The 15,413-nt window shown below is 58.2% G+C and overlaps 2 protein-coding genes across 4 annotated transcripts in view; one reads left to right on the top strand and one right to left on the bottom strand.

Annotated features, from left to right (window-relative positions):
* Window positions 1-5,126: 5,126 nt before the first annotated feature.
* LSM7 (LSM7 homolog, U6 small nuclear RNA and mRNA degradation associated) lies at window positions 5,127-13,494 on the bottom strand. Its single transcript, XM_033195166.1, has 4 exons — window positions 13,417-13,494; window positions 13,243-13,333; window positions 7,526-7,597; window positions 5,127-5,426 (listed from the first exon to the last, which is right to left on the bottom strand). The coding sequence occupies exons 1-4, from the start codon at window positions 13,420-13,422 to the stop codon at window positions 5,284-5,286; spliced, it is 312 nt and encodes a 103-aa protein (XP_033051057.1). The 5' UTR covers window positions 13,423-13,494; the 3' UTR covers window positions 5,127-5,283.
* The window catches only part of SPPL2B (signal peptide peptidase like 2B), a 21,480-nt gene continuing 19,493 nt past the window's right edge, over window positions 13,427-15,413 (top strand). For all 3 annotated transcript variants that reach the window (XM_033195164.1, XM_033195163.1, XM_033195165.1), the window contains exon 1: window positions 13,427-13,631. In XM_033195164.1, the coding sequence (XP_033051055.1) occupies window positions 13,485-13,631 (147 nt within the window). In that variant the 5' untranslated portion in view covers window positions 13,427-13,484. The remainder of the gene's footprint in view (window positions 13,632-15,413) is intronic.

Here is a 15,413-nt window from a genome sequence, read left to right as displayed (position 1 = left end):
ATCTGTAACCGAGTTTTTCTTCTTTGTAAAATATTAAATTTTCAATGTAATATGGAATATAAAATATTAAATATTAAATTTCTCCTTTTAAAATATTAAAAGCAGGCCAGCTGCAGTGGCGTGCGCCTGTCATCCCAGCACTTTGGAAAGCCAAGGTGGGAGGATTCCTTGAGCCCAGGAGGTCAAGGCTGCAATGAGCTGTGCTCACACCACAGCACTCCGGCATGGGCCACAGAGCGAGACCCTGTCTCTTAAAAATAAATACATAGATACAATTAAAAGTGGCTTTGTAGTTGGCTAGAGGTCCTGGACTCCTCCAGCAGATCCTCTAGTGATGGGCAGCTGGGTTACTTCTAGTCTTTTCCAAGCCGGTCAGAGTGGCTCTCTGGGGTGGAAATGGTTGAGAGGAACAGGTTCATTCTGGTCTACTCTCTGGGGAGTTCGGTGTCTCTAGGAAGCTGACCTCTCCCTCTCCCGGCCTGCATAGCATTCTGCTACTGTCTTTGGGACTCATTTCAAAGCTTCGTGCCCTGGGCTGGGCATGGTGGCTCATGTCTGTAATCCCAGCACTTTGGGAGGCTGAGCCAGGAGGATCACCTGAGGTCAGGAGTTCGAGATCAGCCTGGCCAACATGGTGAAACCCTATTTCCACTAAAAATACATAGCTGGGCATGGTGGCGGGCACCTATAATCCCAGCTACTTGGGAGGCTGAGGCAAGAGAATTGCTTGAACCAGGGAGGCGGAGGTTGCAGTGAGCTGAGATTGTGCCACTACACTCCAGCCTGGGCAATAGAGTCAGACTCCATCCCAAAAAAAAAAAAAAAAAAGCTTCATGTCCTGAACTCTGTCCCCACATGACTGTAGCTGAGTGCCCAGCTGCAGAGTAGCTACTCAACACCTTTTTCAACACTTGAGAGAAGGAATTGGATTTCAGAGAGGTTGGGACACCTTCCCTAAGCCACACAGCATGTGGTAGGAGGAGCCTTGAGCCTAGGGCTTTGTGGCTGCAGAGGGCTTTGGAAACGTCATCAGCTCACTAGGAGGTGAGAGTGGGCAGACAGCAGTCTGCAGTGTGGGGGGCTGTTTTGAGGGGTGCAGCGGTGGGGCAGGCCTTGCTTCCTTGGAGAAACCATGGGGCTGGAAGACTGGACTTCCTCTCCTGCCTCCCTGCCGTTCCTGGAGGTTCTAATGAGGCCAGTTAGCCTCTAAGGCCTTGACACCTTCTCCCACCTGCGGCTGAGGCCTCTGGGCCCCTGGGACGCCGGGTTTCAGCCTTTACATCTGGCTCAGACAGGGCAGGCAGGTGCGCCGCATGAACAGCCTGTGGGTCTCCGGCGCGGTCGGTTCTCGTGTCAGGGTCGTATTTCTCCATCGTGCGACCTGTGGGCTCTGAATCTTGATTTCCCTACCTGTCAAAAGGACGTGGGGAGCTGGTCCCCGACAGCGAGGCTTGCGGGTTGAACGTCGGCAGTCCGGGCACACCTGAACTCCGGCTGTCCTTCGCTGGAGGTGGTGACCTCACAGGTATCCCAGCAAAGCCCCACCGTCCCCAATGCAAGGCTGGAGGCTGGGGCTTGGGATGAGGCCTCGGCCAGGGGTGGCAGGGGTGGGCCAGGTGGCCGGGGCCGGGGAGGGATGAAGAGCGGGTGCAGGGGTTGGCCACGAGGTCTGATAACTAATTCCCCAGCCGCAGGGCTGGATGCTGCCGGGCCCCAGCAAAGTCAGTGTCTATGGGGCTCGGATACCCCTGCCCAGAAGCTAGCTGCTTCGGTTTATTCAGAGGCAGCCAGGGAGCGTGAGCCCATCCAGACATGAGGCTGAGCTCCATCCTGTCCCACTGCTAACTTCCTGGCAACCTGGACCACACGCTGCCTCGGTTTCCCGAGCTAGGAATGAAGGGGTTAGCGGCCAGGATGACATTCTCACGCTCAGGTCATAAGGGACACCGTATCCTCTCTCAACCTGGGTGATGAATCAGACAGACCCTGCCTTCCTCTGGGAAGACAGCGCCTGTCCGGGGACAGAGGTGCAACCATGAAACTGAGTCCAAGAGGATGGCCCGCCTGTCCGGGGACAGAGGTGGAACCAGGAAACTGAGTCCAGGAGGATGGCCCACCTGTCGGGAAGAGACATTTTGGCCCCCTGGAGTGTTGGAGGTTCTGGTGTAGGTGTGAGAGGCCGGTGCCAGGGCCTGCATCTGCCTGGTGAGAACACGTTTTTAAAATCTTTTTTGTAGGCCAGGCGTGGTGGCTCATGCCTGTAATCCCAGCAATTGGGGAGGCCGAGGCGGGTGGATCACTTGAGGTCAGGAGTTCGAGACCAGCCTGGCTAACATGGCGAAAGCCCGTCTCTACTAAAAATACAAAAATTAGCTGGGTGTGGTGGCGGGTGCTTGTAATCCCAGTTACTCAGGAGGTTGAAGAAGGAGAATTGCTTGGCCAGGAAGGCAGAAGTTGCAGTGGGCTGAGATCGTGCCTCTGCACTCCAGCCTGGGCGACAGAGTGAGACTACATCTAAAAAAAAAAAAAAAAAAAAAAAAAAAAAAATTAGCCAAGCCTGGTAGTGGTCACCTGTAATCCCAGCTACTCAGGAGGCTGAGGCAGGAGAATCACTTCAACCTAGGAGGCGGAGGCTGCAGTGAGCTGAGATCGTGACATTGCACTCCAATCTGAGCAACAAAGAAAGAAAAAAAAAAGAAGAAAAAAAAAAATATATATATATATAAATATATATATTTCTCAAAACAAAAAATATATACATTTTTTGTAGAGATGGGATCTCCCTATTTTGCCCAGACTGGTCTTGAACTTCAGGGCTCAAAGAGGTCCTCCTGCCTCATCCTCCCAAAGTGCTGGGATTCCAGGCGGGAGTCATTGTACCCAACCTCAGGACACACTGTGAGCAGGGAAGGAACCCAGAGGGGGATGGCTGTAGGTGACCAGTCCACCTCACAAGGGGGGCAGCAGTGGGGGCAGGTGTTAGCAGCATGGGCTGCGGGGTCCAGCCTCCTGATGCACCCGGCACCTGATGTACCCCACCCTCCCGATGCACCCACCCTCCCAATGTACCCCACCCTCCCGATGCACCCACCTCCTGATGCGCCCTGGCTTCCTGATTCACCCACCCTCCCGATGCACCCCACTCTCCTGATGCACCCACCCTCCCGATGCACCCACCTCCCGATGCGCCCCGGCTTCCTGATGCACCCACCCTCCCGATGCACCCACCCTCCCGATTCACCCACCCTCCCGATGCACCCACCCTCCCGATGCACCACCTCCTGATGCACCCACCCTCCGATGCACCCGGGCCTCCTGATGCACCCCCCTCCTGATTCACCACCCTCCTGATGCACCCACCCTCCTGATGCACCCCGGCTCCTGATGCACCCACCCTCCTGATGCACCCGGGCCTCCTGATGCACCCACCTCCTGATTCACCCACCCTCCTGATGCACCCACCTCCTGATTCACCCACCCTCCTGATGCACCCACCTCCTGATTCACCCACCCTCCTGATGCACCCACCTCCTGATGCACGCACCTCCTGATGCACCCCGGCTTCTGATGCACCCACCCTCCTGATGCACCCACCTCTGATGCACCCCGGCTCCTGATGCACCCCACCCTCCTGATGCACCCACCCTCCTGATGCACCGGGGCCTCCTGATGCACCCACCCTCCCGATGCACCCCACCCTCCCGATGCACCCACCTCCTGATGCACCCACCCTCCTGATGCACCCACCCTCCTGATGCACCCCACTCTCCTGATGCACCCACCCTCCTGATGCACCCCGGCTCCTGATGCACCCCGGCTTCTGATGCACCCACCCTCCCGATGCACCCCACCCTCCCGATGCACCCACCTCCTGATGCACCCACCCTCCTGATGCACCCACCCTCCTGATGCACCCCGGCTCCTGATGCACCCACCCTCCTGATGCACCCGGGCCTCCTGATGCACCCACCTCCTGATTCACCCACCCTCCTGATGCACCCACCCTCCTGATGCACCCGGGCCTCCTGATGCACCCACCCTCCTGATGCACCCGGGCCTCCTGATGCACCCACCTCCTGATTCACCCACCCTCCTGATGCACCCACCCTCCTGATGCACGCACCTCCTGATGCACCCACCTTCCTGATGCACCCACCCTCCTGATGCACCCACCTCCTGATGCACCCACCCTCCTGATGCACCCACCCTCCTGATGCACGCACCTCCTGATGCACCCACCCTCCTGATGCACGCACCTCCTGATGCACCCCGGCTTCTGATGCACCCACCCTCCTGATGCACCCCGGCTCCTGATGCACCCACCCTCCTGATGCACCCGGGCCTCCTGATGCACCCACCTCCTGATTCACCCACCCTCCTGATGCACCACCTCCTGATGCACCACCTTCCTGATGCACCCACCCTCCTGATGCATCCACCTCCTGATTCACCCACCCTCCTGATGCACCCACCTCCTGATGCACCCCGGCTTCTGATGCACCCACCCTCCTGATGCACCCCGGCTCCTGATGCACCCACCTCCTGATGCACCCACCCTCCTGATGCACCGGGCCTCCTGATGCAACCCACCCTCCTGATGCACCCACCCTCCTGATGCACGCACCTCCTGATGCACCCACCCTCCTGATGCACCCCGGCTTCTGATGCACCCACCCTCCTGATGCACCCCGGCTCCTGATGCACCCACCCTCCTGATGCACCCACCTCCTGATGCACCCACCCTCCTGATGCACCCACCCTCCCGATGCACCCACCCTCCTGATGCACCCACCCTCCTGATGCACCCGGGCCTCCTGATGCACCCACCCTCCTGATGCACCCACCTCCTGATGCGCCCCGGCTTCCTGATGCACCCACCCTCCTGATCCACCCGGCTCCTGCTGTCTCAGGGGTAGGCCTGGGGTTCCACAAGCCCCTCATCAGACTGAGGCTCCTGACTGGCCTGTCCCGGCCTTGCCTGTGCCTGCCTTGGTCACCCCTGAACCTCATCCCCAGGAGGGACCATGGCTGGTATCTGATGAGCTCCAGGGTCTGAGTCTGATCTCCAGGAATCCAGGTTTCCTCAGAAGGTCAAGGGAAAAGCTAGATTCCGGGGCGCAGACACATTGAGGTTTGCAGTTTTATTAAGAAAACAAAAATTCAACCTATACAAACAGGAAAGCACTTCCGTTCCCACAGGCGGCACCATGGTGGGCGGCGGCCAAGTCTGTGGGAAGCCGAGCTGCTCCGGCCTGTCCTGCAGCCCCTGCACCCCTGGCCCGGCTAGGCGTCCTGCTGCTGGATGAAGGGGTTGGGGATGGCCTCCATGCCGTCCTGCGGGCAGATCAGCACCACGGACGTGCCCCGGCACACCACGAGGCCTAGCTGCCGGGTGTCCTCCGTGAGCTTGTACTGGTCGTCAGGGTCTGGGAAGGAGGAGACAGAGAGGGCTGAGGGAGCTCCAGGAGGCCTCTGAGAGTTCCCACCGACACAAGACCCTCGCCCCGCCCTCCCCCCCGCACCCTGCGGGTGCCATAAGCATGCGGGGACCTCAGAGGGGGTGCACTCTGCGGGGCAGGTCCCTGGCTCCCATGGCTCAGACCCACAGCTCCTAGAGACCAGCAGCAGCCCCGCAGACAGCAGCCACAGCCTGCCCTCCCTCCACAAACCACAGCAACAGGGAGGCCTGAGCAATGGCCGGCTACCCCTGGTCTCGGAGCTCACTGGGGCCCAGGCACCAGGGCCGGGTCCCAGGTTATCAGACGGCCAGCCAGAATACAGGCACCCCGGGCCCCCTGGTCTCTGCAGGGTTCCTGGAACCCTAGGGGGCCAATATTCACCCTCTAAGAGGCTGGGGGCCGGCGCGGTGGCTCACGCCTGTAATCCCAGCACTTTGGGAGGCCAAGGTGGGCCGATCACGAGGTCAAGAGATTGAGACTATCCTGGCCAACATGGTGAAACTTGGCCTCTACTAAAAATACAACAAATTAGCTGAGTGTGGTGGCGGGTGCCTGTAGTCCCAGCTACTCGGGGAGCTGAGGCAGGAGAATCGCTTGAACCCGGGAGGCGGAGGTTGCAGTGAGCTGAGATGGTGCCACTGCACTCCAGCCTGGTGACAGTGAGATACTGTCTCAAAAAAAAAAAAAAAGAAGAGGCTGTTCATGTGGGTGGCACCCCAGGGAAGTACCAGCAAGCCCAAGACAAGCTCTGAAGACGCTGAAGGCGATGAAAACTCCTCACTACTGTGCTCATGCGGTGGTGGGGGCATGGGAGAACCACGGGGCCCAGGTTTTTAACATTTTTGTTTTAGAGACCAGGTCTTGCTCTGTCGCTCAGGCTGGAGTGCAGTAGTGTCATCCCAGCTCACAGCCCCAACCTCCCGGGCTCAAGCAATCCTCCTGCCTTAGCCTCCCGAGTAGCTGGGACCACAGGCACATGTACCGTCATGCCTGGCTAATTCATTTTTTTGTGTTTTTTTTAGAGACAGGGTCCCACTATGTTGCCCAGGCTGGTCTCAAATTCCTGGGCTCACGTGATCCTCCTGTCTCGGCCTCCCAGAGTGCTGAGCCACCGTGGCCAGCTCCAAGAACAAATCTTGTGTCAGTATCAATGGGTGCGAGGGGCAAGACCCTCCCTTTCTAAGTCCTGGCATCCCCCTGATGCCTGGGCCGGGCTGGGGGCTTGCAGCAGGAGCTTCTGGGGGAGAGTCTAAGGACCTAGTGGCCTCATTGGGGAGGAGAGCGAGCAGGGGCAGGGAAATGAGGGAGGGTTCTCTGGGGAGGCGATGGGGCCCTGCATTCATAGTGAGGATTAACAAGGCAGAAGAGGAGGGGCCCGAGAGGGGTCCCACAGCACGCTCGCTCTCCCACAGCAAGGCTGTTCTCAGCTGGGCGCCACAGCTCACACCTGGAACCCCAACACTTTGGGAGGCTGAAGCAGGGGGATGGCTTGAGCCCAGGAGTTCGAGACCAGCCTGGGCAACACAGTGAGACCTCAGCTTCTCTCTTTTTTTTTGAGACGGAGTCTGTCTCTGTTACTCAGGCTGGAGTGCAGTGGCACCATCTCGGCTCACTGCAGCTTCCGCCTCCCGGGTTCAAGCGATTCTCCTGCCTTAGCCTCCCGAGCAGCTGGGACTACAGGTGTGAGCCACTGTGCTCGGCCCCTCGCGACACCAGTTTAACAAAAACTAAAATAACAAAACATTTAAAAAGGCTGTCCTCTAACTGTGCTGCGAGCATTTTAAGTGCCCTGTCAGTCTGTAGAGACCAGGCGGGAAGCTCCCCCGTCTCTCCAGGCCCTACAACAATGGAGTTTCCAGCTTTGTGAGGACGTCCAGGACCGATGAGCGCTCAGCCCGTCCATCGGCCACCACCAGGCTTCATGTTGGTGACTCAGAGTGAGGTTTTATGGGTTTCAGAGAGGAAGAGCCAGCAGGCAGCCCCATGGCCGCCTCCCTTGCCCTGCTGCCCCCTCACCCCACTGCCCTCCTCATCCCGCTGCCCGCCTCGGCTGCCGCCCCACTCACCTCGCATGTACTCAATGGTGCCGTCCAGCACAAGGTTGAGGAGTGGGTCGAAGCCCTTCAGGATTCCACTGGCTTGGAGAAATCACCGGGGGAGAGAAATGAGAAGGCATGAGATCCATCCTGGGTACACGGCCTGCCCCAGCGTGGCTCAGGCATGGGGCTCACTGCTCCAGGGATGGAGGACTGAGGGTGGGGGAGGGCTCCCGGGAGGGGCCGGTGACAGCGGCCTCCAGAGGGACCCCCACCATGGGCAGCCGACTGTGTCTGCAGGGGGCCAGAGGGCAAACACTTCTGGCCGTGTGGGCCACAGGGTGCCGGCCACAGCTGCTGGCTCAGGCTGCCGAGGTGGAAGCAGCTTCAGTGATGAGTCCATGTGTGGCTGAACCGTGGCCTGTCAGCTCTACACACAGGCACTGAAATGGGAATTTCGTATCATTTCCACATCGTGAGACAGTCTTCTTTTGATCCCTTTCCAGCTATTTAAGTCATAAAAACAATTCTCAGCTCAAAAGCAATAGCAAAACAGGCAGCGGCGCATGCATGCGGTGGAACCACCAGCCAGGAAGAGGAGCGAGGCTGGCGCAGGCCACGGTGCGGATGCGCCTGAGGACGTCACGCTCGGTGAGAGACGCCAGACACAGAAGGCCGCGCAGCGTGTGATCCCGTTTCTATGAAATGTCCAGGACAGGCCAAGCCACAGAGACAGGGAGGGCATGTGTGGGTGCCGGGGAGGGGACAGGCAGTGACAGCTGATGGGGACAGGGCTTCCTCTAGGGGAGACATAGAGTGCTCTGCTGTGACAGCGGTGATGACTGCGCTGCCTGACCCGTGCTGGGTCCCTCAGTGAGTTCACGGAATACAGAACAAACCCCAGCCCTGCAGCTCAGGGCTTGTGAGGAGTGGGCAAGAGAGATGCTCTGAGACCCTGGTGCAAAGGCTTTGGGGGCTGAGGCGGTCGCTGTGGCTTCTCTCTCCACGCTGCCTGCCCCACCCCCTAAGCCTCGCCACCTTAGGTCCCAACTTGCCACCTTGGGTTAGGGCTCTCTGACCCGGTGGTGACCTCTGCCATCTGATCCTGTTCCGCAGTGTCTGGTGACACTGAGAAGGGTGAAGGGGGAGCTGCGTGTCCTCAGCCGAGGCCAGCCCACCCTCCCTGCATGGGACTCCCCTCTTCTCCCCCGAAGGCTCCTCTAGCCCAGGCCCAGGAGCGGTTCCGCCTCTGCACTCACTGAGGGGCGTCCCACAGCCACCCCCTCCCTACCCTCCTTCTTACCCCTGTCATCTTTCGGGTGCTTCCTCCAGACACCAACCCACACCCCTTAGGGTGCTGCCCTCTGCATGCCCCCCACCAATCTCAGGAAGCAGGCACCCCAGGCCTTATTCTGCCCGCCTGTCTCCTCCCAAGGCAGGGCCGTGAGCCTGTCCATGACCGTTACGCGCTGCAAACTACGACCCTCAGACGAACGGGGCCCGCTGCTCATCTCTGTACGTCAAAGTTTCACTGGCCCACCACCACACTCGCCCGCTCAGGCGCTGACCAGGGCGGCTCTCCTGCTCTGTGGGCATAGCTCACTGGTTGTGACAGAGACCATCTGGGCTGCAAAGCTGAAGATATTTGCTGTCTGGCTTTCTACAGAGAAGGTCTGCCCGCCTGCATACAGGCGTCAGCCCCTACCTCCACGGCTCCCTCTCTCTGCGCTCAAGTCCCTCCCCTGCAAAATGAAACTCGTCACCTATGAGATGGGGTCAGACGCAGCTGTTCAGGTCCTTGGCACCAGCCTGACCAGTGAGCCAGCCCTCCTCACCGGGACAGATGTGAGCACTGAGGTAGGAAGGTCTCTAACCAACGTTCCCCTCCCCTGGGGTGTGGGCTCGGGCCTGTGACTCCGAGGGGACAGGACATCACTCCTGCACTTAGGTTATGTGGCGAAGACAAGGAACTCTGCAGCTGTTTAAGCCTCTGAACCAGCTGACTTTGAGCCAATCTAGAGGGAAACACCCTGGGTGAGACTGACCGCATCAGGTGAGTCCTTCAGGGACCAAACCCTTTCTCTGCTGTGTGTGTGCGCACGTGTGTGCGTGTGTGTGCGCGTGCTTTATTTATTTATTTATTTTTAGAGTCTCGCTCTGTCTCCCAGACTGGAATGCAGTGGCGTGATCTCGGCTCACTGAAAACTCTGCCTCCAGGGCGATTCTCCTGCCTCAGCCTCCCAAGTAGCTGGGACTACAGGCACGCACCACCATGCCCAAATAATTTTTGTATTTTTAGTAGAGATGGGGCCTTGCCAGGTTGGCCAGGCCGGTCTCAAACTCCTGAACTCGAGTGATCTGCCCGCCTCGGCCTCCCAAAGTGTTGGGATTACAGGCGTGAGCCACCACGCCCAGTTAATTTTTGTATTTTTAGTAGAGGTGGGGTTTCGCCATGTTGGCCAGGCTGGTCTCGAACTCCTGACCTCAGGTGATCCACCTGCCTTAGCCTCCCAGAGTGTTAAGATTAAGGCATGAGCCCCTGCGCCCGGCCCCAAACCCTTTCTGAAAGATGATTCTCCCACTGACCCGAATAACTGAATCTGAACAAATGTCGGCTCAGCCTGCACCACCGTGGAGGCAGACCACCATGGTGGGAACAGAGTCCTGAGCCGGCAGGGTCTGGGAGCTGCAAGTGTCCGTAGCCAACACTGGCCAGAATGAGGACCCCGGCTCTGCAAAGGTAAAGCACTGAGCTCTGCTGATAACCAGTGGGCTCAGAAGAAGACCCCGAGATGATGGACCCCAAAAAACAACCCTCAATTACAACTCCTGAGAGCCCCTGAGGCTGAGGTATCCCGGCACCTGACCCACAGATCCTGTGAGATAATAAAATGGTGCCGTTTAAGCTGCTAACTGGGTGGTGATTTGCTATGAAGGGCAGAAAACAAAGGGAAGCAGTGTGACCGGCAAGAGCGGCTGCTCACTCATGTCCTTCCGTGTCCGGAATCAGCATGGTGTAGACTCAGCAAACATTTCATTCAGATTCCTTTTTCTTTTTTTTGAGACGGAGTCTTGCTCTGTCTCCAGGCTGGAGTGCAGTGGCATGCTCTCGCCTCCCGGGTTCAAGCGATGCTCCTGCCTCAGCCTCCCAACTAGCTGGGACTACAGGCATGCACCACCATGCCCAGCTAATTTTTTGTATTTTAGTAGAGAGAGGGTTTCACCATGTTGCCCAGGATGGTCTTGATCTTCTGACCTTCTGATCCGCCCGCTTGGCCTCCCAAAGTGCCAGGATTACAGGTGTGAGTCACGCGCCTGGCCTCCTTTTTCTTTTCTGAGACTGGGCCTTGCTCTGTGGCCCAGGCTGGAATGCAGTGGTGCAGTCATAGCTCACTGCAGCCTTGAACCCCAGGGCAACGCCACCCTCCCGCTTCAGACGCCCAAAGTGCTGGGATTACACATGTGAGCCGCCCCGCCCGGCCGGGACACTGTGATTTTTAATGACTTTCTTGCCACCCAGTTGCCTACAATCCAGGGAGGAAGAGGTTTGGGTCCCCGGCTTACAAAAAGAAACCAAAGATCCAAGAGGCTGTCGAATAAATGACGTGTTGACTGACTACTTACTTTCTGCTGAGAGTTGCCTCAATTACATTACATGCCTGTAACCATTCATTCTCACCACCCCCTGTTGAAGTGGGCGGAGTTACCAGCCCCATTTGACAAATGAGGAAACTGAGGCTCGGAGAAAGCAGCTCACTTGCCCAGTCAAAAATGCCAGGCTGGACACGGTGGCTCAGGCCTAAAATCCCAGCAATTTGGGGGGGCTGAGGCAGGCAGATCACTTGAGGCCAGGAGATTGAGACCAGCCTGGCCAACATGGCGTCTCTACTAAAAATACAAATATTAGCTGGGCATGGTGGCACACCTGTAATTCCAGCAACTCGGGAGGCTGAGGCACAAGAGTCACTTGAACCAGGGAGTTGGAGGTTGCAGTGAACCAAGATCACGCCTCCTCACTGCAACCTGGGCAATAGAGTGAGACTCCGTCTCAAAAAAAAAAGAACCCCAAAAAAGTAGAAGAGAGCTGGGGTTCTTTTTTTTTTATTATTTTGAGACAAAGTTTCACTCTCTGTCACCCAGGCTGGAGTGCAATGGCGCGATCTCAGCTCACTGCAACCTCTGCCTCCTGGGTTCAAGCGATTCTCCTGCCTCAGCCTCCTGAGTAGCTGGGATTACAGGTGTGCGCCTCCACACCCCGCTAATTTTTTTTGTATTTTTAGTAGAGACGGGGTTTCACCATATCGGTCAGGCAGGTCTCGAATTCCTGACTTCACGATCCGCCCGCCTCGGCGTGCGCCACCATGCCCAGCTAATTTTTTTGTATTTTTCGTAGAGACGGGGTTTCACTATGTTGGTCAGGCTGGTCTCGATCTCCTGACCATATGATTTGACTGCCTCAGCCTCCCAAAGTGCTGGGGTTACAGGCGTGAGTCCCCGTGCCCAGCCAAGAGCTGCAGCATGCATCACCAGCCCATGCCCATGCGAATGCTTCCTGCCCTCTGAGAGCTCACCCTGTCTTCACTAGATTCCATGGAAGAATCGCATGCAGAGGCAAGCATCAGGTTAACACGCACGACACAACACTGCAAACGGTGACAGGTGCTGCTACCAGGATCCCAGAACGATGGGGCCTGACCCCAGGGTCAGGGAGGGCTTCCCAGAGCAAGCGCCTGCGGACCTTGTGCTTTTGCCGCCCTTTGAGTCATGAGCCTCGATGCCTTAATCAGAAGTATGGATTCAGATTTTACTCCAGAACAACGGGGAGCCCCAGAGGTTTTCAGCAGGGAGCAAGAAGCCTCCATTTCTTTTTCATTAGGTGCCTCTGGCCGCTGAGTGGAGACTGACCTTAGTAGCTGTGATTACCAACCCGGGGGGTCGGGGATCGGTCCTGTCCCCAGAGAACACTAAGCAACGTCTGAGGCTATTTAGGTTGTCACAACTTGGTGGAGGCCAGGGATGCTGCACAGCACCCTGCAGTGCCCCAGGACGGCCCCACTCGAGAGAAATCCGACCCCAAATGTGTCCACACTGTTGTGCGGGAGAGACCTTGACTTAGAGGGAGGAAGAAGAGAAGCCGGGAGATCTGTGGGGATCTGGGGCAGTCCGTGGACACACAGGACTGCTCGGGAGGCCAAGCCGGAAATCCCAATACCGGCTGCGCCACTGTGACTTTCGGTTACGTTTCCCGCTCCTTGCCTCAGTTTCCCCGCCTGCAAAATGGCCATACCAGTTCCTAACTCCCGGCGTAATTCGGAAGCCTGCACAAGGTAGTCGGCGTCAAGCGTGTAAAGAGGCGCCTCTGCGGCGGCTCACGCCTGTCATCCCAGCACTTTGGGAGGCGGAGGCGGGCGAATCACTTGAGGTCAGAAGTTTGAGACCAGCCTGGCCAACATGGTGAAACCCCGTCTCTACTAGAAATACAAAAATTAGCCAGGAGTGGCGGCGCCTGTAGCCCCAGCCACTCAGGAGGCTTAGGCTGGAGAATCGCTTGAAGCCGGAGGTTGCAGTGAGCTGAGATCGCACCACTGGCACCCCAGACCGGGCGACAGAGCGAGACTGCGTCTCAAAATAAATAAATAAATAAAAATAAATAAAAGAGGCGCCTCTGCAGGCATCCTCATCACCTCTGTTGCTGAGTTTATTTTAAAATTTTAAAGCGGGGGTGCCGACGGCGGGAGCCTCCTCACCTTCGCGTCCTCCCTGGAACTTCACTCGGATCGTCTTGTCGATGTACTTGGACAAGTCCAAGATGCTCTCCTTTTTCTTCTTCTCCTTATCCTGCGGGGAAAGCAGAGCGCATGAGGCCTGGAGCGCGGCCCGAGCCCCACGCCCCCCAGCTCCGGATTCCGCCGCGCGCTCACCGCCATCTTGTCGCGCCGTGCGGCTCTTCGCAGACACCGCCCCGTGCCCTTTGACCCCCCCCACGCGCATGCGCGGCGCATGCGTGGCCCGGGGTCTCGGGGCGTTGCTGGGAAACATCTGCCGACGGTTGCGGCGGGCACCGGCCGACATGGCGGCGGTGGCGGCGGCTGCGCTGGCGCGGCTTGTGGCGGCCTTTCTGCTCCTCGCGGCCCAGGTGAGCGCGGCACCGGTCCCGACGGCACCGTAGGCTGCGGCCCCTCGGCCTCTCGGCCCCGAGGCTACGCGCAGGAACGACCCCTCTTGGCCCGTCTTGGGGGTCCAACCTCGGGGATCCGCGGTCCCCTCGTTGTCGGCCGGCGGTGCCGGGGCCCGGCCGTGACCTTGCGGGGCTGTCACCGGCTCCTCTCCCTTCCCCGCCTCGGAGGCCCTCCGCCGCTGCAGCGCCCCTCACTTCCCACCGGGCCTGAAGTTTGTGCCCCGTCCATCCTCCGGTTCTGCTTGTCCGTTTCGGGGTCTCCAGCCGCCGCGGGGGACGCGCCTCTCCCGCTCTGTGGCCTTGGGCAGGCGGCCGCCCACCCCGGTCCGAGCCTCAGTTTCCCCTTAGGCGGAACGGCCGGGTGCTAAGTTAACCTCATCGTAGGGGGTGCGGTGGGGGAACCCAGAGGCGTCCCGCGTGTCCCGCAGTGACTGGCCAGCATCCTGGAGCGGTCAAGAGCCCAGCCCTGCACTGGGGTCGTATCCCCGCTCCATCTTTTACTCCGTGACCTTGGACGAGGGAATTCCCCGCTTTGAGCGTCGGCTGCTCGTCTGGAGAAGGGGGGTCACCCGACTATGGTGTGGATTCTGGAGATGCTACCCAGGGTGACCAGCGCCTAGGGCCAACACGCCTTCCTTATGTTCGTTGTGTATCATTTGATGTCGAGTGTCAGGTTCTAGTGGGGACAGTCTACGAGATCGCACTGTCGTAACTGCATCTTTTATTTTCTTAATTCCGAATCTTCCCTCTCTCCTGAGTTTGGTGGCTCAGGGAATGGAACCCGAAGCAGCCTCACAAATGCAGCCCTTAGCCTTCAGTCCTCTCTCAGAGTTCTCTTAAGGCGTCGCTGCCACCAGGCTCCTTCTTAGTCTCCACTCCTCCAGCCCCACTGCCATCCCCCTGCTGTGGCTGCCTTTGTCCCCCACATCCCCAGTCCATCCTCGACACAGCAGGAGTGACCCTTTCAAAGTATGTCAGATCATGTCGCATCTCGATGAACATGCTGTCCAGTTGTGACCTGGTGCCAGGGAAGCCTGCAGCTCATTGCAGGAGCTTCGCTGTCTAGTCTTTTCTCTTACCCTGAAACGCCCGTGGTCTCTGCAAGGCTGGAGGGCCCCCTCAGAAGCTTTCTGCGAACCCCACCTCCACCCCCAGCTGCCCTGTCAGCCCCCTGGACTCCCCCCATTCTGTGGCCAGGGACCTAGAGACCCCAGACATTGGAAGGAGGAGGAAAGCCAAAGGTGGACGAAAGATCACAGAAAGCTGTGGAGGGAGGGAGTCAGTTTGCCTGGGAAGGCTTTTCCGAAGCAGATGTGTTTTTTTTTTTTTTTTTTTTTGAGACAGAGTCTCGCTCTGTCGCCTAGGCTGGAGTGCAGTGGCGTGATCTCAGCTCACTGCAACCTCTACCTCCTGGTTCAAGCAATTCTCCCATCTCAGCCTCTCGAATAGCTGGGATTACAGGTGCACGCCACCACACCTGCTTTTTTTTTTTTTTTTTAAGTAGAGATGAGGTTTAACCACATTGGTCAGGCTGGTCTCAAACTTCTGATCTCGGGTGATCCACCTACCTCGGCCTCCCAAAGTATAGGGATGACAGGCGTGAGCCACCATGCCCAGCCCTGAAGCAGGTGTTCTGAGCGATGAGTAGGAGTTTGCCGGGTGGGCAGGAGGGGAGGGGTGTTGGAAGCACCAGGAGCAGCATGAGCGGGGGCTGGGAGGTGTGAGAGCTGGCAGGTGATT

The sequence above is a fragment of the Trachypithecus francoisi genome, unplaced genomic scaffold, assembly GCF_009764315.1.
Source record: "Trachypithecus francoisi isolate TF-2019V2 unplaced genomic scaffold, Tfra_2.0 Lachesis_group5, whole genome shotgun sequence".
NCBI lineage: Eukaryota > Metazoa > Chordata > Mammalia > Primates > Cercopithecidae > Trachypithecus > Trachypithecus francoisi.
Note: the sequence above shows the minus strand (reverse complement) of the source record. Positions and strands in the feature narration are given on the sequence as shown.